This window comes from Megachile rotundata, chromosome 5 (genome assembly GCF_050947335.1).
Source record: "Megachile rotundata isolate GNS110a chromosome 5, iyMegRotu1, whole genome shotgun sequence".
NCBI classification, from domain to species: Eukaryota; Metazoa; Arthropoda; class Insecta; order Hymenoptera; family Megachilidae; genus Megachile; species Megachile rotundata.
Window position 1 is genome coordinate 4,314,913 of NC_134987.1, and position 27,082 is coordinate 4,341,994.

Here is a 27,082-nt window from a genome sequence, read left to right on the forward strand (position 1 = left end):
TACTCAATTCGATCAGTATATTTTTTTTTTTTTTTTTTATTATTATTATTATTATTATTATTTTCTATGTGTGCCCGCCGATTACGCCTAGCTGGATGCACCGATCGGAACGAAACCTTTAGCATCTGGTAGGTTCTGACTCCCCATTGGTACCATTATCAAAAAATTTTTCATTTTTTAATTGCAAAGTGTTGTTATTGCAAAAAAACCGACAACTTTTGAAATAAACTTTTCTCGATTTTAGTGCGCTTTTCATATCTTATCACGGACATAATTCTGAACAATTTTGTTCATATAAAAATTTCGCGGAAAGCTTTAGTTTTCGAGATATTAGCGAAAAATTGTTGAAAAGTTTTGAAATCAACTTTGGACGATTTTAATGTCCTTTTAATATGTTATCAGGGTCACAATTCTGAACAACTTTTTCCTTATCCGCAATTAAGGGGAAGCTTTAGTTTTCGAGTTATTAGCGAAAAACTATTGTTACTAATATATTGAATTCTACGTATGCCTCCGTGTCTCTGGTGGTGTATGAGTCAACATGCAGTCGCTGATTTTCTACTGTTTCTACAAACACGTCTTGTCGGCCGATAAAAAGCGTGAAATAAAATAATTTTAAGAAAAAAAATACACCGACTTCGAAATGCACTAAAAAGTATAAAATAATTTCTGTTTCCTAATGAAGTAATTTCTATTTCATTCAATCATACAATTACGTAACAGATATGAATGAAACCTATTTACTCGTTAGGTATTATATTAAATACATTTCAACCTTTTCGGAGGCGGCGCAAAATTAAATAACATATTCAAAATAATCTTTTAATTTTGCGCCGCCTCCGAAAAGGTTGAAATGTATTTAATATAATACCTAACGAGTAAATAGGTTTCATTCATATCTGTTACGTAATTGTATGATTGAATGAAATAGAAATTACTTCATTAGGAAATAGAAATTATTTTATACTTTTTAGTGCATTTCGAAGTCGGTGTATTTTTTTTTTCTGAAAATTATTTTATTTCACGCTTTTTAGTGGAATGGGGAGAATTGTATAGGATACTGTGAGACAGTTCTTCCGGGTTTTTTTTTGTCTGCGTAAATGCCATGAACATAATTAAGCAAAAGACAACATGGATATTCGTTTTCCAATTTCCTTTTTCGCTAATATCTTGAAAACTAAAGCTTTCCGTCAATTATGCATAATGAACAGGTTGTCCAGAACCATGCCCCTGACAACATATTAAAAGGACATTAAAATCGTTTGAAGTTGATTTCAAAAGTTAATAACAATTTTCGCTAATATCTCGAAAACAAAAGTTTTCCGTCAATTATGCATAAGGAAAAGGTTGTCCAGAATCATGCCCCTGACGACATATCAAAAGGACATTAAAATCGTTCGAAGTTAATTTCAAAAGTTAATAACAATTTTTTTCGCTAATATCTCGAAAACTAAACATTTCCGCAAAATTTGTATATGAACAAAATTGTACAGAATCATGTCCGCGATAAGATATTGAAAGCGCACTAAAATCGAGAAAAGTTTATTTTAAAAGTTGACGGTTTTTCTGCAATAACACTTTGCAATTAAAAAATGAAAAATTTTTTGATTATGGTACCAATGGGGAGCCTGAACCCACCAGATGCAGAAGGCTTCGTTCCGATCGGTCAACCCAGTTAGGCGTAATCGGCGAACATACATAGAAAAAGAAAAAAGTTGCCGGTTGTTTTGCAATAACAACACTTTGCAATTAAAAAATGAAAAATTTTTTGATAATGGTACCAATGGGGAGTCAGCACCAACCATATGTAAAAGGTTTCATTTCGATCGGTCCACCCAGTTAGGCGTAATCGGCGAACATACATAGGGGGGAAAAAAAAAAAAAAAAAAAAATACTGATCGAATTGAGTAACCTCCTCCTTTTTCGAAGTCGGTTAAAAATATATTCAATACTAAGAACAACGTCGGAATGTAAGCTGATACAAATGAACTTAAAATTGTAATATAAATGAAACGCGTTGTTGGATGACGGGTTAACCGGGAGCTTATCAACCTTTTATAAGAGGTTGGATTTTCGAGGGCAATCCGGTGAATTTTCCAAAAAATTGAAAGCACGACGTATAGCTCAATTGATTTTCAGTTTATTTAATAAACACGTAAATTACACGTAACGAAAAACGCTTAATTGTAACAATACAAAAATAATAAAGATAGGTAAAGCGAAAATGGTTGGGTTTGGTTATTCGATTGGCGGTTCGTCAACGACTGTATTCGAAAAACGGGTTTGACAAAAATCCCGCAAAAATTCGGTGGGTAAGGCGCATGCCCGAACGCTAGGTAGTTGGCATTTTTCTCAACCGAGTGCGCTGACGCGGTCTATTCCGCAGTGCGTTCTAGCGTGTTCGAACGATTCCCAACACACCACCTCCCCGTTGAATGAACGAATTCAACAATGACAGTCAGTTTGGTGACACGGTGAAGTGAATGACTTTATTCAATCTCTCTTACATGGGCGTGGACAACTACGCAAAAGGTGATTACAGTATTTACGTTTATATTCGAACTTAAAACTAAAATCAAAATATAATAGATAATTGAAAAGTTTTTCGCGGACGCATGGACAATAGGTTATGTTTCGGAACGCAGTTTACGAATTACGTCGCGGCGTGGTTTTCGCCATTGAGCGAAATCGGAACAAAGCAAAATTTTGAGAGCGGTCGTTTGTATTCGGATTGTGCACTTTTAATGGTAACTACGCGAACAAGGCTATCGGCTCCTGGGTGATACGCGATAATTCGACCAAGTTCCCATTGGCTCAGGGGAAGATTCGAGTTTCGAATAAGGACAAGCTGACCGACTCTTTTAGGGGATGCTTCGGAAAGTTCTATAACAATACTCGCAGAGTGTCTCTTCCCTGCTTTCTGGAGATGTACTTCGCTGTCCATAAACAATTCTTCTTGATTTGTAAATTGGACTGTCTTTTATTTTTCGCATTTTGGTTTTGATGGTGGAAGATTGAAAATCTTTTTCAGGTCTTCCACGCTTAGAATATGAACCATTTTATTATTTATTTATTATTGCCTTAAATTATGTGAGATTTATACGGCAGTCATAAAGTACAATAACAGGGTGCGGCAGAGAAACGTACCATATTTTAAATCGATACGGCGCCACCTATCGGATAGCTAGCGAAACGACCTTATGCTCGTTAAAAAGAGAAAGAAAGCACATTTTTTTGGTATATTCATTTATTCGGATAGTCGTGTAGTTTTAAAAATTACATCACTTAAATGATGACTGCGATTTTCGATACAATTCTGCAGCCGTAAAACGAAATTATCGTAAACTTTTTCCAACATGGTCGTCGGAATAGCCGCCGAATGACGCCGAATCTCAGTCTTGAGGGCCTCCAAGTCTCGAGGTTTGGTTTCGTATACTTTTGACTTCAGATATCCCCATAAAAAAAAATCGCAAACAGAAAGATCGGGCGAGCGCGACGGCCAGACAACTTCGGCGCCTCTCGAAATTAAGCGGTTACCAAACATTCGTCTTAACAAAGTCGTCGTTTCTCTGGCCGTATGACAAGTCGCTCCGTCCTGCTGGAACCAGGTACGCGATAATTTCCTCCTCCGCGCGAGTTCGGGGCGAATGAAATCTTGCAACAGCTGTTTGTAACGGTCGCCGTTGACGGTTCCGTCGAAGAAGTAGGGACCGATCACACCCCACGCCGCTACTCCTATCCATGCGGTGACTTTAGGCGAATGAAGGGGCTTCTCATGAATGATGCGCGGATTCTTGTCGCTCCAGTAACGAAGATTTTGTTTGTTAACGTCGCCGTTTAGGTGAAAATGCGCTTCGTCTGTAATCATGATCGCGTTCAGTGGAATTGCATTCGACTCGAGTTTCTGTAACATCGTTTCGCTGAACGCGATTTTCGCGGCATGATCGGCGGGGAGGAGTTGTTGCGTATACAGAATTTTATATGGATGATAATTTAAATCCTCGTGGAGTATTCGTCTTACCGTACGGTCAGACACATACAGATTTTTTGCGTGCATTCGGGCGGAGCGGCTTGGTCTTTTTTGAATTGCTTCTCAGACGCGCGCGATCAAAGGCGAGGTTCTTACACTTTTTGGCAAACCAGGAGGTTTTTTTTTTACACACAGAGCCATTCTCTCGGAAATTTTTGACCCATAGCTTCAATGTTTTTGGCGTGAAAATCTCCTTTTTACCGGTTAAAGAAAAACGTTTTCGAAAGTCGCGAACCGTTAGAATGTAGGAATCGTTATGGCGAAAATACGACTCAACCGCATATGCGCGCTGTTCGACAGACCAGTCAGCCATGGCGATCAACTGTGCTAATGAATAAAATAGGCATCCGTCCTCTTTCAAATGAGCATCGGGTTGTTTCGCTAACTTACCGATAGGTGGCACTGTATCATTTTAAAATATGGTAGGTATCTCTGCCGCACCCTATATTACAGTTATTTTACAGTAGGTATAATAGTACATGTAGTACAATGGATCAATACAGTAGTTAGGTTACATTCATACATATGTAAATTATACAGAAGTAAATACAAATTAAGAAATAAGAAAAGAAAAATACAATTATTCATTAATACTACAATGTTAATAGATAAATTCTTAAACTATACTTAAATTCTTAAAGAACACTGTTTCAGGAAATTAAAGATAATACGCAGATCACTAATATCGGGACCAAATAGAAAAGAGAGAATGCTAAGAGGAAAGCGGAACCTACGCCTGAGAGGTAGTCTTCGCAGTAGTTTGCGCTCATCCTCGTAATCTGGGCATTGCCAGATGACGTGGTCGAGATTTTCAAATTCCGCTTCACACCTACACTCATTGTTGAAAACAAAATTAACTCTGGCTAATGAGGCGTTTAAATTATAATGGTCGGAACCATTCGGAACTGGGCTCGCGCCCAGTAAACCACGGCTTACCCCAATCTTTGTGAAAATAACGAAAAAAGTTGATACCTTTAAAAAAACTTTGCTCTTTAATATAATTATTAATAATTCAAGCAACGAGTACATTGCTTGAATTTTAAAGCCACAGAGTAAATCAGTAAGTGGAACTTTGTTATCTGGGGAAGGCATTTCACCTGCCGCTTCTTTTGCGAGGGAGTCCGCCCTTTCGTTACCGCTAATTCCGATATGTGCCGAAATCCAAATAAACGTGACAAAATTTTGATTATTACTATTAGAAACAAAGGTGGCATATTTAGTTTTAATTTCAACAAGATGAATATTTTTATTGTAATGAAAAACTGGCTTTTGCAGTGATTTAATTACGCTTAGAAAGTCGGAAGCAATAAGGAAATTTCCCCTAGTATGAGACATGGTCAGATCTAATGTTCGATTCATGGCACAGCATTCTGCTGCGAAGATTGACGTTCTTGAATTTATGCCAATTTTTTGTGAGATATTAAGCTGTGAACAGTAGATTCCAGCACCTACCGATTGGAAGTTCTCTATTTTGCTCCCAAGAATATGAACCATTTGCGCCTTGAGAAGTATTGGGTAAGGCTTCAATAACGATACTTGAAAATACAAGATTTCCTTGAAGCCACGAGCAATTTGAAGCTAAAAACCTAGCTTGATTATGGCCCGCTTTATCCCATCTATAAAAATGAATATATGTAAATAATATAATATTAATAAAAGCGAACGACCGTGATTGAACAACAGCTAAATGTTCTTAAAGATCGTAATTATTAATTCTAATACACAAAGTTTTCAATTAAAAAGTACAATATGTTTTCATACCTCTGTTGAATTTTTTGACAAACACTTCTAATTGTCATTTTTATACATTTTATAGCTTCATTTGTCAACACACAATAACAACTGTTTTAATATATATTCGACAGCGGCACTGACATTAAAATTTTTCTAATTCACAATCCATACGTCGAAAATCGATTGTCGCGTAACGTGGAACGCCAGCTTTATGGTCCGTTCTGTACGAAGGTAACGTCGACAGCGTTGTATCGAAGATCTATTTATTATTAGTTTATCTAAATCATGGTTTAGAGCTTCAGCAGTAGTAATTATAACACGAACTGCTTCACGATCACTTATTTTACAATTGTCTAACACTGCTACAGGGTTTTCGATAATGACTTGTATCCTTCCTTTTCGTTTCTTCGCGTTACTTGGGTCAAGTTCATCAAGAAATTCAAGCGCAAACGAAATATCTGCAGCATGGTGTTCAATATGTTCTGTTCCACTGCTTGATGAAGACTGTAGTTCTATCTCTTCTACAATACAGATACATAAACAAGATATAGAGTGCATAGATCAATAAAAACAGTTCATTAAAAATATGTCATACCTTGCACTTTGTTGGTAGTTTTGGTTCTTACCTTCGTTTTTCAGCCAGCAATTCTTTATTTCATGCCCTTGTTTCTCACAGTGTTTATAAAATGCAGTCTTTGGTCTATTGAACAATGTGTTTTTGAATGGTACCTGTTTGACTCCTCTCGAATGTAATGCCTCTTTATGGTCTACGTCTTCTTTTGCATTCCTAGTCTTACGTCTATTAAACTCGGTCAGTAAAACTTCAATTATTTCTGCTGAAGTAAAGCTGCCGTCTGGTAGTCCTGCTAGTGACATGTTTAGATTCTCATATGAATCTGGAAGTCCTGTTAATATAATACATGTTAGATCCTCATCTCGTGGCTCAGAACCAACTTCTCTTAAATTATTAGCTAATACTTTTATTTTTTATATATACGTTGACATGGTATCATCTTTTTTTTTGGACTGATAAAGCTTCTTTTTCAGTTGCATTATCCTCACTCTTGATTTTGGTTGATGAACCTGTTCTAAAGCTAAGTATGCTTTATGAGAAGTTACACAATCCTCTATGTGTACTAGTTGATTTGGCTCAATATTTAGCCCTATTGCTGCAATGGCTTTATCATCGTATGATTTATGCAGTCTTTTCTGTTCTGCCGTAGCTGTATCGTCTAATATAACGTGGTTTAATAAACCTTTTTCGCGCAAATATCACTTTAGTTCTTGAGCCAATACATGAACCTCTCCGGCCTGGGGGATTCCTGCCCGCAGAATACGCAGCAGTGGCAATAACTGTCGTGGAGCATAGCTCAACACACCACTGAGCATTGGATTCCTATGTTCGCATAGTACAGGGGTAACGATATTAGCACCCTGTTTAACATTCCCGATGCACTCTAAGTACATCGCGAGGGGCAATGGAAGCGAAGACACCATGTTATTAATGTCTCGGAGTTCCTCAGCATTATAATATTTCCGAGATGGTAGGTCTTCGTCCGGCTTATCAATGTGCGCTCTCTGCGCAAAAGCCACTTTGGCTTCAGATATTATTAACATCCCCTTCTGGAATATTCGACGATTTTCCATGGAATTCAATGTCTGGAACGGCCGTGTACCGATAGCTTCCATCGTGTCCCATGTTCTGGCAATCAACTCCTGTTGACCCTTGAGACTAATTGGAACCACGGTAGGGTGACGCTCCCTTTGTATCTGAACTGCAGTGACTGCAGTTGTGTCCGTCAACTTAAGACGCGCAAATATACCAGCTGTAATTTCCCGATCGGTTTCCTCGTTCTTCTTGAGGCGGTACGAATCAGTTCGTCGTTGACGCGCACCTTTACCGGTAGGAGCTGACTTCTTGGGCGGCTTGGTCTCAGACACCACTACGTCGGTAGCTTCCTTAGTTTCACTTGCTTTCTGTGAACTCATAATTGAATGATTTTTAAGTTTCGGCTTAATCAGTCGATGATTTAAAAATCGGTTTTATTCTGTTTGTTTCAAATATCTTATTAGACTGTACGCGTGGTAGTTCTATGCACGTGATGAATTTTAGGTTATGTCATTTACTTACGTTGTCTGGGCCCATAACCGATGTTGGATATAATCAGAATGCCTGAATACATTAATAAGTATTTATTTAAAAGAATAAAACAGGTTTAAGTATCTATTAAGTAATAATAATGAGAATATATGTAATAACTAATTTAACGGACCGAACGCACGTGATGCGGTACAAGAAGAACATCGAATAAGGTACACGCCAGGTGGCGCTCAAGGCGAGGCGAGCGAACCCCTTTTACACTTCTATTATGGTTTCAAATAGTACTTTTCGAAACTCTTCTTGCTGCAGTAGAACTGCTTGAGCATTAGGCCTGGTCGTCCTTTTTTTCGCTGATTTAATAAAAAAAGCTTATCTTCTTCGGTTTTAATGAGAGCGTCAGAATGCGCGATGTCGAAAAGGTCATTTAATGAATCGAGAAACTCTCTTTCCTTTTTTTCCTATACCTCATTCCGGCGTTTTCGAGATTTTTGCAACAAACGTCAATTACTATATAATTTTAATAACTTATCAATGCTGTGGTATGTTATTCTGGTAAAAATCCGTGCTTTATCCCAGAAAACTTCCGCTTTCTTTATTACCGCACTTTGGTGGAGCTCCGCTTAACTTTACGCACATTATGAAACAGAACACGTAAAACTTGTCTGTTGCTTGGAACGTAATAATCCAATTGGAACGAAAATGGTCCTTTTTTTTCTTAAGAACTGCGAAGGGCCTTTTGTACGTATGAAAGAATTTCGCGATTTTTCGCGCAACTGCGCTGGATGCCGGGTTCGTTTTGACCAATGTATAGTCTCCGATGTCGTATGAATCGTAATTTTTTGTCATGTTCTACATCGTTGTCTATATCCGAGCAAGTGGATTGGAACCTCTCTCATGGTCTCTTAGGTTCAGCCTTTAAAAACAATTCCGTTGGGGTGAAACCGGTGCTGTTATGTTCGACTTGATTGCAGCACGTCTCAATGACGTCTATCCATTTGGCCCACGATACATGGGTGAAGGATGCCAGAGTGTGCCTTTTTCTTAACACCTTTAGGTCCACCCCGTGGAGTATCATCGTTCATAGAATTTCAATTCGGCTTGGAAATAAAAGAAGTATTAGAGAAATAAGTTGTATTGTTTAAGTGGGCAAATATGAAGATATTCTAACTGATGCTAGATTTAACTGATTTTAAAAGTTTTTGGATGGACATCGATAATTTTTAGACTCCCCCATATACTTTTAACATCATAGGATTATAACAGATGTCAAAACGAGTGCAAGAATATGCACGCTATGACCTTCAGACTATCTTGAAATGAGCTTGAAATGAGAAAGTCTTTAGTTGAATAAACACAGGCAAACGAACTCCGCCACTATTGTCAAGATTGTCGGATGAATGGAACATGGTTAAACAAATTAAATAATATAATGTTAATGCGATCGTTTTGATAAACAATAACACACAGGTCTGTGAATCCTGTGCCGAGGGAAATTCGTACCTGCGTTGTGCGTATTAACATAATTGGCTGCAGTGTGTAAAAAATACATCGTTACTCGAAAAAATGTTTACGTCTAGTACGGTTCGCATTGATTGCCTCTAACGTATTCTGCCTTTACAACCATAAACACGACATAGGGTTCTTCACTTTTAAAAATATTTTTTACGCCATTTACATCCAGGTATCCTCCTGTTCTTACGAAATGCATCAATATAAGAAGTGTGCCAGAGTATGGAGGTGCACTTCTGTTGGTACTGTGAAAGCTTTATCATTTGATTTTATGTGTCTTACTTTTGTGCGAATGTATTGTTTTATTTTCGTTAGACTTATTGTTACTAAAAAAAACATTCGAATGTAATAATAGTGCTAAATGCACGTCATAAAAAAATCTCGTGCGATAGTGAAACGTATTATCAAGGTAGATGAAGTTGCTAAATATCATGAGCGCTGTGTGAATACAATTGGATCTGTATTTTGTGGTAAACGCAGATTGGTTGTTTATAGAAGTCAACAACCCACTGAAACTAAAATTCTGATACTGATGACAACGTAACGAAACGGGATTTTTATGTTGAAAAATTCCCAGGAAGTCTTCGTAAAATTATTCTTTAAGAAAAGTTGTGCATTCACATAAATATTGCATCTTGTGTCAGGCGCGAAATCAACAATTGCGATACCACTAGATATACGCCTTCAAGCATTCACTCCAAGAGGAATTCATATACCGAAAGATTATCAGTGTTGACGCACTTACATACATAATTAAAAAGCGATTTTATTTAATATGCGAGTGAATGGCGAACTGTGCAGGTCCTAATTTTGTTTTTATTCAAATTAAAAAGCCGTGCCTCCGTTGCTACAATCCAAAGTACGTTTGGTTTAGCATGCGAACAGCAAGTATCGGAATATTTTCGTCAAGTGGTTGTTGCCTCTCAGAAAGAAGTTTAACTCAGCTGTTTTGGCATTTATGCAAAATCGATAGACAATCCAAGAAGTGAAACTGCAAGAAAAAATGCTGCAAGAAAACTGATACGGAATATTCAGCATTAGGTGTAGTATTTGATGGTCCGTATATCTGGCACAAAAAAAGTGGTAGTAATGAATGTCATTGAAAATCATATTATGGACAAAATACTGAAGACACTATTAGAAGATCAAAACGGAATAAGACTTTAAGCGACCGGTTGACTTTTGCCGATCGTGGCTTTCGAGATATCCTTGTAAGAAGAAGGATATAATGTCGTGATTTCGGCGTGTGAACATAATTCATTACAATTAACGATTCAGGAAACCAATGAATCACGATTCGTTACAAAAATAAAGTATATAGGTGGTCGAAGTATTGTATGGTGCCATTTTTCAAAAGTACCCATTACATTACGAAATGGACAACAAACTCCTATCCAGTTTAAAATCAGTATGACTGATAGCGTCTTTTTCATGCAATATATTTGGAAAAAGACTGGAAGCAAATCAATCATATGAAAACACGTCAAACTGAGGGTAATGCCCTTCACCAATTGATAGAAACTGAAATCGCAAAAAACCTTTCAACCAATGACTGCCACCTCCAGGATGCCCCAGAATTAATTGGCAAAGACCAACAGGATACTATTCACAGGTACGTATTAATTGTTACAAGCAGTATCCCATTTTGCGGAATTATTGAGTAATGAGTAACATGTTGAATATTATTTACAGACACGTCTCAGTTAGTGCAGGTTATCTTGCAAAACTGTTAAATAAAGAAAACTCTTTAAACGTGGAGTATTTGATAGAAAACAAAAACATTATTAGAATGAAGGCTTATATTAATCGAAAAGCGTATCAGTGTTACATGAAAAAATTCTATTAGTTACATGGCAATCACAAGATACATGCAATTGTGCGAATGGCAACAGAGCAGTAGGTTGCTGTTCCACTTAGCTGCAATTATTACCAATCGCACGAGTGGTTTAAGTTAAAAATAGTTAAAGCATCCGAAATATTAACAAATACATTCGACACAACACAAATAATACTAGTTATTGAGGAAAATAACGATGAAGATTAAATGAAGACTTCTTCATTATGTTTTTTTAATTCAACCGATATCCTTGCACACTTTTTATATTGGTGCATTTCATAAGAACAGGGCAATACCCCACTCACAAATGATTATGTGATTTTCAATATTTCTGTGAAGTTCTCGGTGAAGCGATACGTGGTATGGGTGGAATATTCAGTTGCATTATTTGCACGATACTTGCTTGGTTAACGCTATGTTCCCGAGCGAGTTGTCTAGTGCTGATCTAAGGACTTACATTTACTGCAGCAAGGATGTTGATAGCATTTGCTTCATTTGTTACGCTTTTTACTTACATGGGTTTCTTATTTTCTACGCTACCTATTTCACCAAACATTTTCTATTGAAGTAGAAAGAGATGGTACATACCGTACAGACTCGGTGGTACATACAATGACTCCCAGAAATATTCTGACACCAGTGCACGGTTAGCTTTATGGTAGTTATTAAACAAGCAATTTCCGTTACTATTTCCAATAAGTCATTTATTAACGTTAACAAAGATATATACATAGATCCAAAAATTTACATGCATTATATAACTGCAATAAACAAATGGAAGCATACGACATTTTCAGCTCACAAAAATATTCGGACACTTAATACGTTTCACGATTCCGTATTTCTCAGGAGTGTTTCGAAGAATGGTAAATAACTATGATATTAATAACTACGACATCAAGTCATAAAGCTAACCATACACTGGTGTCCGAATATTTTTGGGAGTCACTATACCTGTAGCTTGTTATAAACATGTTTATTTATGTTTAGAAAACATTTTCCATTGACGATATACGCGTGCTGTGAGCTTACGGCTCAATAAATTAAATATTCGCTGATCAAACGGAATAGAACCTATTTTTTAATTCAAGGTCATACATCATAGTGTATCACATCGTACTGGTCTTGACATTAGTTACAACCCTACGATGTTAATGCACCCTATGGTGCAAAACTTCAAAATACTTGGAAAGCGGCAACAGTTGTAAATATATAGTTACATCTTGATATTTGTCCCCTTAAACAGTACAACATTTTTTTCTATATTTTTTTCTACCTTTAAGCCAAATTGAGAAAATTGGGTGTTCTGTTTCTCATGAATTACTCGGTATGTCAGTTTTATTAGATAACGAACAGTTTGAATAAGTTAGGTAACATAATTGTGACAATAATGGTATTCCTAAAAAAATGTTTCACACATAAATATTTTCACTACATACACTACTCAAAAAAATTAAGGGAACAAAAAAATTCCTTAAAATTTTAGGTCATTTTCAGATTGCTGTATCTCCGTTGGTATTAATCACAGAAGAATTCCAGAATAGTCATTTTGAAGCTTCAGGCCTCTAGTTTTCGGCCTTTAGTCTCAAAAGTATTTTGCGCCCATTTTCATTAACAAAATATGCAAAAAATCACGATGAAAAAATAAAAAATTTTTTTTTCTTTTTTGTACGGTTTGCACTGACGCAGATAAATTTTTTTGAATAATGCCATTTATAGGGCGCTATTCTTTGTTTCTTCCCCTATAATTTGCATGTCCAGGAAGTCGATTTCGACGTTTGGTTACAAAGTTATGAGCTACCAAAGCAAAAATGACGCTTTTTCCTTTGATAGTCATTATCTCATGAACCCAGCATCGAACACAAATTCTGAATACGGTTCCAGAAAGCAGAGAGTATACCCTTTAAGATGGCTATCTCAGTTTTTCACTAAATGTTTTCTTTTTATGCTTAATATTGATGTAAAAAAACGTCAAAAATGGTGTTTTTTCCTCAAATTACAAAAGTTATGATATCTTTGTAAATAAGTATTGTAATGATTACGCCTATGTTTTTTTTTTAAGCTCATATTGCCCACTAAATGTATGCGAAGTTTCAAATCGCTCCGATTCGTTGTACCCTATGACCCAATGGATCAAACTTTTACATTTGAACGAAAAGAGCTAAAGAAACGTCATTACTGCTCCAATCCACGATTAATCCGTTGGTTAGGGAAAAAGTTTGTGTCTCTACATTTACTGGTACTATCGCAGAATTTTAAAAAAATTCTTTTGTCTGAGAGGATTGGATTTACGCTTCCTTTTGTGTTGTGTGAGTCCGTGTGTATGTGTGCTGTGTATATGCACGTATACGAATGTGGGCGCGTGCACGTATGAGCACCTGCAGCAATGTCTTGCGCGCGTGGGTGTAATTTTCTTATCTTAATAAAAATTTGAGGACTTTAAAATTTAATACCTAGTATTACCACCACGATTGTTAATCACATCCTGCAATCGTTCACGCATATTAATGCATCGCCGTATCATGGTTTGTGGAATTTGGTCCCAAATTCGAAGGGGCGCATTTTCCAGCGCACGTAAATTCCTTAAATGCGGATACTCCGTTCGCAATCGACGTCCCATCATATCCCAAACGTGTTCAATTGGACTTAGATCTGGGCTCATTGCTGGATGTGGTAGCGTATTAATTCGGTGTTGCGACAGGAACCGTCTTGTAATGTTCGCTGTATGTGGCCGAGCATTATCTTGGACTAATCGAAATCGGTTTCCAATTCGTTGACGAAAAGGTAGGACATGTGGACGTAAAATTTCATTGATATACCGGCTAGCATTCAACCTACCACGTACGATTACCAATTGCGTCCGGTTAAACCGCGAAATACCTGCCCAAACCATTACCGAACCACCATTATACGCTGCTACAGGAACAGTGTTTCTCTGACGATTTCGCTCTCCGCGATAACGCCAAACTTGAGGACGCCGATTGTTTCCGTGGAGGCAAAATCTCGATTCGTCTGTGAACAACATATTGTTCCATTGGCGTGTCCGCCAATTGACGTGCTGACGTGCATACGTTAAACGATTGCAGCGATGTCTAGGCGTAAGCATTGGTACGCGAACAGGTTGTCTCGCTCGTAATCCAACCCGCCTCAAACGATTTCGAACAGTTTGACCTGAAATGGTGCGCTGAGATTGTTGATGGCGGCGGTTTCGAAATCGCAGGGCAATAGCATCCGCATGGGCAGAGGGTTCAACTCTTACGTGTCTTACTATTGCCCTATCATCTCTTGGGGTAGTGATACGTGCCCGACCTTGACCTGGACGTCGGCCGTATCTGCCAGTCTGTTGGTATCGTGCATAAGTTCGACAAACGACCGACAGACTTATACCCATCATGTTCCCGATTTCGCGGTAACGATAGCCCCCCTCGACGAGGGTTACGAGACAAGCAACTTCCGCCTCACTCAAATGACGTCGAGGCATAATCAAATAAAAAATTTTATAAAATTTTTATTCCGTAAGCAAGAATTTTTAAGTAAATTTTAAATTTACCAATTTAAAATGTTCGGGGAATTTGCACGATGGAAAAATCTCGATGTCAAATGGTCTATCCGAAATGAAAAATTCTGCCGGTCAGCTTGAACGAAGCAACGCGTTATTCGTGAACACGGGTGGAAGAAAGAAAGAGCGTATTCCAAAGAGAATTTTTAAATGTATCTTTAAAGAATATAATTACAAAACCAGAGATAGCCTTGACGTTCATTCGCTCGCGGGTGCTTACGTACTGTACCTAGCCGTCCCGAGACCCCTCAGATCACTGTGCCATAACGGCCCAGCGTCCGATCTCGCTAAGACGCAACCTCATGTTCGTCTCGATCCAGAGGAGGTATCTGGACAGCTTCTCGAGCCCGATGTCCCTAACACTGAGCGCCGAGAGCACCTGGGCCTCGGCCCATTGCTTGACGCTCCTGCCGTACCTCGGACCCACCCTATCGACGAGAGGGGCGGGGTATGTCCACTCCCCGCACATGTATCCGGCATACACCCTCAGACTCATCCTCTTCCGGAGGCTGGCGAGGATGGCTCCGCTGCCCTCCTTGCACCATCTCTCCTCCTGGCCCTCCCTGATGACCGACCTCTTGATCAGTCCCCTGAGCTGGACAGGAACATGCTCGAGGTCCCAGAAACGGTCCGGCCTCTCAAGTGGAGCAGTACTACCCCTCGCCCCCACCGAGTCCGCACAAACGGATGGGCGCTCCACTGCCAGGAGGTCCGGTCCAATCGAGTCTGGACCGGACATCGGATGCCCTTCCCCCGCCTGCGGCTCGTGTGTGAACAGTGCACCTCCGGGATCCAGCCGATCCGAGGGGGGAGCTCCCCCCGTCGAGGTGCCCGCAGTGCGCTCGAGCTCTCGGCGACGAGCCTCTCTACGGCGCTTGTCGAGGATGCCGGGGTGGACCATATCGTCCCCGTCATCGTCGCACCTGTTATCGGGCCCCAGCTGGAGCCCGCGGTCCATGTAATTTAAAGAATCGATAAGATCCATGACGGATCAAATCGTTCTTCCTCCCGACCGACCCTCCTCTATTGAGGGTTTAGAAGTACGCGTTATAAGAAAGAAAAATAGGAATCTAAAAATAGGAAAATCTGGCCTTATCCTACCAACCTCTTTCCACACGTGGGTACTTTGAGGTAATGGCCAATTTGTTCGCAAGAACTAGGACTTTGTTATTAGAGCGTACTTGTTGTCCTCAAGAAACACCTTATAAAGAAACTTCGAGATTGCTCTAGAGTCGCTGTAGAAAACGCCTTTGGGTTTTTCCACTTTAAATTTTAAATTTACCAATTTAAAATTTTCCAATTTACCAAATTAAATTTAAAATTTACCAATTTAAAATTTTCCAATTTACCAAATTAAATTTAAAATTTAAAATTTACCAATTAAAAATTTTTCAAATTTACCAAAATTTTTTAAATTTAACAATTTAAAATTTTTCCTGTCGAGAAAACAAAATGCCTTAGGAAAAATGAGAAGTAGGTGTCGGTTTAATGTGGGTTCAATTAGCAATACGTGAACGTACGACGTATGGTTAATGAGTACGCTATTGCCAATGAATGCGCAGGGACCTGAACGTGAAATGTAAGCGTCGTATGCACAGGCGCGCATATTTAACGGCGCACAGTTAGCTGCATCTAAGTATGCGCGCGCAGAATTCGCGGCGCGCGCATGCTGCACTGCGCGCTCACATTTGACTGCACGGGCCCACGTTCATACCGGCACATACGCGGTACACACACATGGAAGAAAAAACGTAATCCGGCCTTCTCAAATCAAAACATTCTTTAAAAATTCCGCAATAGTACCGGTAAATGTAAAGGCACAAACATTTTTATCCATCAAGCGCACTAGTCGCGTATCGGAACAGTAATGACGTTTCCTTACCTCTTTTCGTTCAAATGTCAAAGTTTGATCCATTGGGTCATAGGGTACAACGAATCGGAGCGATTTGAAACTTCGCATACATTTAGTGGGCAATATGAGCTTAAAAAAAAACATAGGCGTAATCATTACAATACTTATTTACAAAGATATCGTAACTTTTGTAATTTGAGGAAAAAACACCATTTTTGACGTTTTTTTACATCAATATTAAGCATAAAAAGAAAACATTTAGTGAAAAACTGAGATAGCCATCTTAAAGGGTATACTCTCTGCTTTCTGGAACCGTATTCAGAATTTGTGTTCGATGCTGGGTTCATGAGATAATGACTATCAAAGGAAAAAGCGTCATTTTTGCTTTGGTAGCTCATAACTTTGTAACCAAACGTCGAAATCGACTTCCTGGACATGCAAATTATAGGGGAAGAAACAAAGAATAGCGCCCTATAAATGGCATTATTCAAAAAAATTTATCTGCGTCAGTGCAAACCGTACAAAAAAGAAAAAAAAATTTTTAATTTTTTCATCGTGATTTTTTGCATATTTTGTTAATGAAAATGGGCGCAAAATACTTTTGAGACTAAAGCCCGAAAACTAGAGGCCTGAAGCTTCAAAATGACTATTCTGGAATTCTTCTGTGATTAATACCAACGGAGATACAGCAATCTGAAAATGACCTAAAATTTTAAGGAATTTTTTTGTTCCCTTAATTTTTTTGAGTAGTGTATATGGCATTGTTATTCATTATCTGATGCATAGGAAAATTGTACGGGATTTTCAAAATAAGGTGGTTTCGACCATATACAGTCGTAGACAAAATTAAGTGGACAGTATCCATCTTAACATTCGATTCATAATTTTGTTTTGTAGTGTTCGCAAGATGCAGTGGAAGAAAAATAATTTTATACACTTTAAATCTTGAAACAACAAGTTTTGGTTTAGAAGATACCGGAGAGAGGATATCCACGCTGTTACAATGGCAACTCGATAATGATCGTTGCCGGCGCGCGTTCACCAACGCGGATTTCTTCCTCGGAGGAATTTGTAGGGTTCCTCTTACCGATTAGGCTCGTCGGTGTTCGCGGCCGATGTTGTCACTATTTAAAATGACAACACCTTTTTTTGACGTGGGTCTCCGCACGATTGAGACCCAAGAAAACTCGATGATGCGGATTCGAGTTATAGAAGATAAGAGACGATCCGTTGTCGTCTTGTCGTCCGCGAAACGTTCGGACGTCCGGAAAGCCACGCTGATTGGTTTTCCGAAATTTGTTAATTTCCCAATCAGCGTGGTTGTTAGATTCTAAATCCCACCCTCTATTTCGGTCTTAGCCAGGTCGCTAAGAGAGGGTGGGGTGCAAGCGCGCGTGTGTGTGAGGAGACCCAAAGTCCTGCGACACCGGGGTTTTTCCCTCCAGGTAGGCCCTCGAAGGCCAGGAAAACCGTTACATCGTTTCCTCGCGAAATTACCCTTCGGGAAGGACCGAGTTTATGACATGAGCTGAGCTGTCGAGAACAAAACGAAACTAAAAATTTGGAATCTATTATCTGAAAAAAGGTAAACGACTATTGCTAGCAATCTAAAATATTCAAACTCAAAAACAGCTGTTCGTAGAGGCCCTATCATAAACTCCCTTTGGAAATCCTCACCTCATGTTCCGTTAGCGACGGAACACACGCCACGAGGAGTTTCGCATTTCTCCCTGCCTTCGTTGCAGAGAAATCTGACCGTAGAGAGGATACTGCCTCGCAAAGATATGTTCTAGACGCTATACCAGCATTTTCAGCTCACAACCGCCGCGTGTTTACTGTATTATCCAACTTCCAATGGCCCATTTAGGTTCGAGCCAATAAGCTAAACAATAATTGGGTATACCTACTATAATGTAATGCGTAAAAAGTTCACTAATTGTGAAAATGAGTGCAAGATAGAATAAGAGCACTTACAAAGATCCACCCAACCGCCCCCCCACGCTTAAAATTTAGGGGGCTTACCGAGATGTCCTGCTGATCGTCCGGCCCGGTATCGAGAAAGCGTTTTTAAATTTCGACTACGGAAGCGCACTATATAGGGCAATTGCCAACAACGGAATGACTAAGCGCGAACCCTTGTACCGGTACGAGGACACCTCAAGGAGAAGATTCCTCGTAACGGGTATAAAATACCACGTCACAAATGATAAAAATAAATAAATTAATTATGTATTCGCCGTTGCTGTTTACGACCTCCTCCCACCTCTCGACCAATTTGTCGATGCCGTGTCACCAAAAATCGCCCGGTCTGGTATTGAAGAAGTTGTTCAGCCAGTTTTTAAGGTCTTCTTTATTGTCGAAGGTAACGCCCCTCATATGGTTCGACAGAGAGCGGAAAAGATGGTAATCCGTCGGTGCAAGGTCCGGAGAATATGGCGAATGCTGAAGGACCTCCCATTCGAGCTCTTGGAGTGCGGCTTTGACAACTTGTGCAATATGGGGCCTGGCGTTGTTGTGAAGGTTTGGCTTTGTCGATGAGGTCTTTTCAGTCGAATAACCTCTTTCCCGCGGTGTAGTTGGGCTATGTAGAATTCCTTGTTGACCGTGGCATTCCTTTTGAGTATTTCCCAGTGCGCCATGCCCTCCCAGTCTCACCAAACGCAGACCATGATCTTATTTGGATGGAGGTCAGGCTTGACTCTCGACTTTGGCGTATCTCCTGGAGGCACCCACTCCTTTCTTTGCTTCATATTTATGTGTAGGCACCATTTCTCATCTTCCGTGACGATTTAGTACAAAAAGCGCTGTTCATGACCGTGTGTTGCTCGATGGCGGGTGAGATGTTGAGAAGCAGTTCGAAGGCAATTTTCTTTGTTGTTTTCATTAAATTCGTGAGGCACCCAAGCTCCCAATTTTTCGGCAAATCCCATTGAATGAAGATAATTGAGAATCGTTTTATGATCGCAGTTCATTTTTGGGTCAATTCACGACTTATTTGGTTACTAGCACTTTCAATGTTGCACTGCGTCTTCCTTAAAGCTTCTGCTTCATAATAACCCAAATATCTTCTATCGGGTTTGCATCAGGGGTCTGAGACGGCAGCACCATGATGTCGTTTCTCGCCTTTCATTCGGAACACACGCGCCTCCGATGTTTTAGATCGTGGTTTTCTTGTAGAAGCCATCTATCACCGGGTTGATTAAACCACCGTTTTATTGATGGCAATAGTCTCCTCTGGTATAATTTTATCATTCTTTGAGCGTTTAAATTGCCTGTAAAAATGTATAAAGTCCCGAAACTACGTGCATTAAAACATCCCTACACATACACCTTTAATGGATGTTTTACAGTCCTTTGAATTACGGGATTGCCATGAATTAACCAAGCATGTTTGATGGGAGATTAAGCCCAAAATAAAGATTCATCACTAAAAACAATATCACTCCAATTGTAATCAATATTTGAATGAGCCCACGCCAACCGATTTTTGACATGCTTTCTTGAAAACAGAGGGTTTGCCATTGTACTATGCCATGTAATGTTATTTTCTTTTAATCGATGTCTTAATGTCATTATATCAATATTTATGCCTTTTCTTGCATCTGTAAAAATAATAATTATTAACAGTGCAAGCAAAATTTTTAATCACGGATGGATCCCGACAAATCTATCGTACGACGTCCCTGGCACACGGCGTCACGTGGGCAGTCTAGCGCGGGAGTAGGGGCACGGTAGGCGTCTACTCCGAAATCGGCCCGAAAAGTGCAACTAAATCCGAGCACTGCCGTATACCCTCGGCTGTCAGTTTCGGCAGGCAGAGTCAAACCCGCGGCACTTACCACAACAATAAGACCGGTTTTATGATTTACTACTCAAACCGAGACGTCACTGCTGAAAATCACTAAATTTCTAAGCGTTATATCTCGAAAACTAATAAAGATCGGGTAAGTACATAAAATTTGGATGAATTCGTCTTGAAAAGCACTATCGCCTGATCGAAAAAAAATATATAGTTTCATTTAAAAAACGAAACTTCACCATCATATCTTTTACATTAATAACAATAACAAAATTTTGCTTCCGCCAAAACATAGGGCCTCTTTTACCCTGCAATTTCCATATAAGCACTTTTTCGTGACATCAATAGTTCATGAGATATCACGCTGTAACACTTTGGCGCGGACACCCTGTAGGTACATGCAACATTGTTAACAATTAGATCTTGTCCAGCAGAGGACATAAAAGGGTGATATTCCGCTTGAATGATCCTTGCGCAGTGCGGACCGTTGCGACGCGTGCAACTCCATCATCTCCTGAATGGACCTCGACGAACACTCCCAGCTGCCACCTCATGCACGGTTGATTTTTGTCCATGATAAGCACAACATTGTCGGGCTGCAGTTCGCCTCGTGACGTATGCCATTTTTGCCGTTTCTGGAGTTCGTTGAGATATTCCAAATGCCAGCGTTTCCAAAAGTCCTGGCGGGCCCTGGTGATAAATTGCCAGACCTTGAGACGGTTATCTGGAACGTCAGAAAGATCATTTTCAGGCAGCATGGTAAGCGGACGCCCTATTAAAAGATGAGCAGGCGTTAATGCTAGAGGATCGTTGGGATCACTAGATAATGAACAGAGGGGACGAGAATTAAGGATCGATTCGATTTGTATTGCGAGAGTATTCAATTCTTCAAATGTAAGAAGTTGATTTTTTACTACTCGCTTAAAGTGGTGCTTGAACGATTTTACAGCAGCCTCCCAAATGCCCCCAAAGTGTGGCGACAGGGGTGGATTAAACTGCCACGTAATGTTTTTGCGCACAGCATATTCGTTAATTAGATCCTGATGTTGCTCGGATTCGAGCAGGAGATAAAGTTCCCGCAGTTCATTATTTGCACCCACGAAGTTCGTTCCATTGTCAGAATAAACATGAGAAGGAATTCCCCTACGGCCAATAAAACGCCCGAAAGCGCCCAGGAAACCATCGGTTGTCAAATCGCTCACAATTTCGATATGTACAGCCTTGGTGGCCATGCAGATGAAGACGCACCCATATGCCTTGATTTGAGGTCGGTTTCGAAATTTCTTTTCCTTGATGTACAAAGGTCCGAAGTAATCTACACTGACGTGAGAAAACGCAGCTGATTCGTTAACGCGTGCGTTGGGTAAATCCGCCATTTTACCGTGGAGAGTGGTTGGACGATGCCGAATGCAATCGACAAATCGCCTCACAATTCGAAGTACTTGATTTTTTCCGTCGAGTAACCAGAATCGATGTCGGATATTGTAGAGCGTGCTTTGAATTATGGAATGATAAGTATTTTTGTGAGTTTCGCGAATTATCAGGTCTGTTACGTGATGATTGGAAGGCAATAAGATGGGATGTTTTTTAGTAAATGAAATGGGCGCGTGTTTCAAACGACCACCAACTTGCAGCAGACCTTGTTGGTCAATGAACGGATTGAGACCCCGCAATCGGAGGTTCTTCGTCTCTCCGGTCTCCCTGATTTGCTCGATTTCATAGCTGTATTGCGCGTTTTGTACCAATAGCAAAATTTTGAGTTCCGCTTGCGCGTTTTCTAATACGTTTAAACTCTTGCCCTTAAAGGGATTGGATTTGCGCAAGCGTAAACAGTACGCAACGGAATGTACGAGTGTGGTATAGGATGAGAAACGTCGGAAGACCTCGGTGGAAGCCGTTATTAGGCAAATGTTTTTTCTAAGACCGGGAATTTCTGACGGAACCGTTTGAATTGAGACAGGCCAATCGCTATGACTTCGTTTGAGCCAGGGAGGACCATTGAACCACAGTTGATTGTTGAGAAACTCCGAAAGGAGTTGTCCTCTAGATAAAGATTCAGCTGGATTGTCCTTGGTTCGGACGTGTCGCCACTCGACCCTATCTCCTAGAGATTGTATTTCTGTGACCCGGTTGGCTTCGAAGACCTTGAGCGATTGTGGCGATCGCTTCAGCCAATGAAGAACGATTGTCGAATCGGACCAAAACACAATGCGAGAGATCGCGAAATTGAATGCGAGAAGGGACTCGCTGTACAACCGTGAGAGTAATTGCGCGCCGCACAATTCTAACCTCGGAATGGATACTTCCTTGAGGGGGGCTCCTCTAGATTTCGCACAAGCTAATCGAACAACTACTCGTCCCTGTGAATCCGTCGATCGTACATACAAATACGCTCCGTAACCGACCTTACTCGCATCACAAAATCCGTGTAACTCGATGCTGGTCGCGTCAGGAGTCAAAATGTTTCTTTCTATCGAGAAATCTTTAATGAGGTTTAATTGCTCAGCGAATTTAATCCAGCGTGAATGCAATTCTTGCGATACCGACTCGTCCCAATGATTCCTTGACTTCCAGCATTCTTGTATAATAATTTTTGCAGCTAAGACCACGGGGCCTAATGATCCCAGAGGATCAAAGATTTTTGCAATGTTGGATAAAATATTACGTTCGGTTATTTTTACCGACGAATCAATCGATCTCACTGTATATATGAAATTGTCTACACGCGAGTTCCAGACGATTCCGAGAGTTTTTGAAACCGGATTTTCATCGACAGCACAATCTAAATCTAATGTTTTTTCGTCAAGGTTATCAAGCGCGTGCTGCTGATTAGAAGCCCATTGGCGAATGATTGAACAACAACTTGTCGATACATTTGCGCGACATCCGCGGTCACGACATAAGTGTGAGTTCTAAATCGCAGAAAATGCATGAAAAGATTGCTTTGAATCGTGGGGCCTGTTAATAAGGCATTGTTAAGAGACATGCCTTTGTCGGTTTTTGTGGAGGCGTCGAATACAACACGAACGTTCGTGGTATTGCTCGAGGTCTTGATTACCGGATGATGAGGTAAATAATAGCCGTATTTCTGTTCATCTGACACGTGAACCATATGTCCGAGATCAACATATTCCTGCATGACCCTAAAATATTCTGTTTTGAGGCGAGAATCTATATTCAATCTCGTTTGCAAAGATAAGAATCGTTTATGAGATTGAGTTTTTGAATCTCCGAGCTCGACACTTTTTATGCGGAAGGGTAATCGCACTGTGTAGCGTTCGCTCGAGTGGCGTGTCGTGTGAAATTGATAATGGTCTTCGCACAATCTTCGCTCAATGACACAGAAACGTGTTAATTGACTCGATAAGTTAGTTAATCGACAGGATATAAACTTCCCATTGTTCTCCTCATTGGTTCCTCCCGCGACGACCCAGCCAAGTTGAGTTTTTTGCAAGATTAAATCACAGTTGTCACGTGACAAGTTAATTTGCCCGATTGACAAAAGTGATAAAGTTGTACCTGAACCGATAAGCACGTCTACCGGTTGCGGTATGTGAAATTGAGGATCGGCTAGCGTTATGTTAGTCGGTATGAAAATTGATTCTCGCGGAAATACTTCGCTCGGGTTCGTATCCGCGATTTTGGAAATTGTCAGAAATGGTAACGATCTTTGAAATTTGTTGTTTATAAATTTACAATTTATTTGTACGATATGTTTCGAAAATGTTTGCATTCCGTTGACTGCTCCTATAGGAATTGAACATATTCGCATCGGAAGTTTTAATTTACGCGCTAATTCGTCTGTAATAAAATTGGCTGTCGCGCACGTATCACGCAAAGCACGGGCTTGTATGAAGTTACTGCTCGAATCGCGCATTTGAACGAGGGCGCTCATCCTTAATTGAAATTGTAAAAATAATGATATTTTTAATAAAAATGCTGATTGCCCCTCTTCACAGGAGGTGATGTTAAATTATATATCTAATAAACATCGCAACAAACAACAAATTCCAAAAACACGTTTCCTCTATTTTTATCCATAGTTTACGTACACGAAGTTGGAAAAAATAGATCAACATTTAGTCTAAAAATTTAAACAAAAATGATAAATTTTTTAAATATTATTTAAACAAATAAAGTTTCTTGAAATTTTTTTTCGCACAAAAATTTCCTATCTAAAGACGAACAATTTACAAAAAAAAGAATTCAATTATCTTCTTTAGTTCCGGAGATATTCCCAAAAATATGGTTTCAACCCCCAACTTCGAGGGCTATTTTCACCCCCTTAACATGAATGATAGCAGCTAAAAAAAAATACGTGTCGAATATTTTGTCGAGAACTACATTATATTCAAGTTTCATCAAAATCGGAGATTATCACTTCGGGATGGTCCCTTGTTAGTAATCGTTTCCGGCTTGTTATTACGCCTCGAAGACTGATGCGTAGAAACGGGTTTAATGTGTAAGAGTGTATGATGAAATTTGTTACAAATTTTGGCTCCCTATGCTCGTGAAGACAGACGTTTTGTTTTGACAATGTTTATGCGTTGGTCTACCGATAGAGTACTGAAGATTGTACATTTGAAGAGGGGGTGATTACCCTTACAAGGAGGACAACAATGGGCGTACGACGTCACGAACGCGCGAGCGCCTGTTTCGATTTTTCTAAACTTCTTCGGGTTTCCCGCGCGATCGGCACAGTGTCGTCTAGACGAATTATTCTTATCATACTTCCACATACATACTTTTTACATTTTAGACAAATTTTGTTGGTTTTATTATCTTTGCAATATCTAATTTGACATGTTTTACGTTTATGCGAACCTGTATTTGTAGTTGGTGTTGTCTGATCTTCTTTGTCTGCCTCTAACTCTTTTTTATATTCATTGACAAGTTCTTCTGCCAATTGAAATAAAAATTCCTGCCTCGTAATTTCTTCGCCTGCGGTTTCTCCGAACAAACTTCATGCATTTATCCCAGCTAGGTCTAGGATGTTAAAAAATACTTGTAAAGGCCATCTCCGACATTCAGATTTTACGGAGTAATTTATATAGGAGTGCAATAAATGCATGTAATTTCGCAGTAGATATTAGGTTTGTCCTTATAAAACGTTAGATTTTTAAATGAACATATAAATCCGCATTTTTTTTTTCAAAAGCTGTTTATTTAATCAAAATATGCGCTGTTTGCTTCAATACACTTTTCCCAACGAGATTTTAATGCATAAAATCTCGTAAAAACTGTTCTAAATCTTAAAAAAAAAAATGAAAATCAAATGGCGAAAGATCTGGTAAATAAGCTGGGTGTTGCAAAATTTCATATTTTAATTCATTTAATTTTTGAATTGTTTTTTGTGACGTATGCGACCAAGCGTTGTCATGGAGAAGTATTGGTCCATGCCGATTAAGAAGTGATGGACGTATAATAATTAATTTTTCGTGCATTTCGTCAATGTACTGATAATAATTTTTAGCTGTAATTGTCTCCCCAGTACGAAGGAATGAGAAATGAATTACTCCAGTCACATTCCACCAAACTGTAATCAAAATTTTTCGTTTCCTATTGTCATAAACAACCCATTTTTCGTCACATGTATTATAATAATCCGATCGAAGATTGGCTTTCGATTAAATCGGGTTAGCAATGATGAGCACACGTTCAACCAATTCAGCTTATGTTGCTCTGTGCATTCGTGCGGTATTCACTTGTCCATTTTTTTCATTTTACCAATTTCAGTTAGGTGTCGCAATATTGTTGTATGCTCAACTTCCATTTTGATGGCATGTTCCCGTGTGCATACAGTTGGATTCGCTTCCACCAATGTTTTTAGCGTATCGTTATTGACAGTCGATTTGGGTCTACCGCGCGGTTTATTTTGTAAGAAAAAATCTCCAGAAAGAAATTTTTCAAACCAACGCTGTACTTTACGATTGTTAGCGGTATTCTACCCAAATACCTGGTTTACGTGGTTTGTCCGGAAAATACGTATAAAAGTGGAATAATTATTTTATTTTACAATTATTCATGTATTTCAATATGGTCCCCTTCAAAGTACTTCCCCTGGGACAAAATACACGTGTGCCAACGCCGTTTCCATTGTTGATAACATCGCTGAAAGTCTTCAGTTGTGAGGCTCTTCAGTTGCTGTGTCGTAGCTGCCTTGATAGCTTCCACATCTCCCAAGTGCCGTCCCCGAAACACCATTTTGCATTTCGGGAACAGAAAGAAGTCGCAAGGGGCTAAGTCGGGTGAATAAGGCGGGTGTTCTGTCACGGTGATTGAATTTTTGGCCAAAAACTCACGCACAACGAGCGACGTGTGAGCGGGCGCATTGTCGTGATGAAGGATCCACCTGCCCCCTTGTGCCAAATCCTTTCGAACTCGGGCCACACGAGCTCTGAGACGTTTCAAAACTTCAACGTAGAAGTTACCGTTCACTGTCTGGCCGGGAGGAACAAATTCTTGGTGAACAATGCCCCGAGAATCAAAGAAAACAATTACCATTGTTTTCACATCGGACTTTGATTTTCGCGCCTTTTTTGTTCTCGGTTCCCCTGCTTCCTTCCACTCCTTGCTTTGAGATTTGAGCTCTACATCGAATTCGTAAAACCAAGATTCATCTCCAGTGATAACCCTGTTGAGAAAGTCCTCCCTTTCCTCA

The 27,082-nt window shown here is 39.6% G+C and overlaps 3 protein-coding genes and 1 long non-coding RNA gene across 7 annotated transcripts in view; 3 read left to right on the forward strand and 1 right to left on the reverse strand.

The window, feature by feature from the left end:
- Positions 1 to 27,082, forward strand: part of LOC143264509 (uncharacterized) — a 169,951-nt gene that overhangs the window by 40,900 nt on the left and 101,969 nt on the right. The window lies entirely within an intron of this gene.
- LOC143264507 (uncharacterized) overlaps positions 922 to 27,082 on the forward strand; it is a 53,810-nt gene continuing 27,649 nt past the window's right edge. Inside the window, exon 1 of one of the 3 annotated variants that reach the window (XM_076531985.1) lies at positions 922 to 2,532. In XM_076531985.1, the coding sequence (XP_076388100.1) occupies positions 2,484 to 2,532 (49 nt within the window). In that variant the 5' untranslated portion in view covers positions 922 to 2,483. The remainder of the gene's footprint in view (positions 2,533 to 27,082) is intronic. The other 2 variants (XR_013038246.1, XR_013038247.1) reach the window with 2 other exon arrangements.
- On the reverse strand, positions 5,918 to 6,640 carry LOC105663206 (uncharacterized). Its single transcript, XM_012290730.2, has 2 exons — positions 6,391 to 6,640; positions 5,918 to 6,285 (listed from the first exon to the last, which is right to left on the reverse strand). The coding sequence occupies exons 1-2, from the start codon at positions 6,638 to 6,640 to the stop codon at positions 5,918 to 5,920; spliced, it is 618 nt and encodes a 205-aa protein (XP_012146120.2).
- On the forward strand, positions 6,685 to 13,078 carry LOC143264510 (uncharacterized). Its single transcript, XR_013038248.1, has 2 exons — positions 6,685 to 10,986; positions 11,067 to 13,078. It is a non-coding gene; the product is annotated as an uncharacterized LOC143264510 (long non-coding RNA).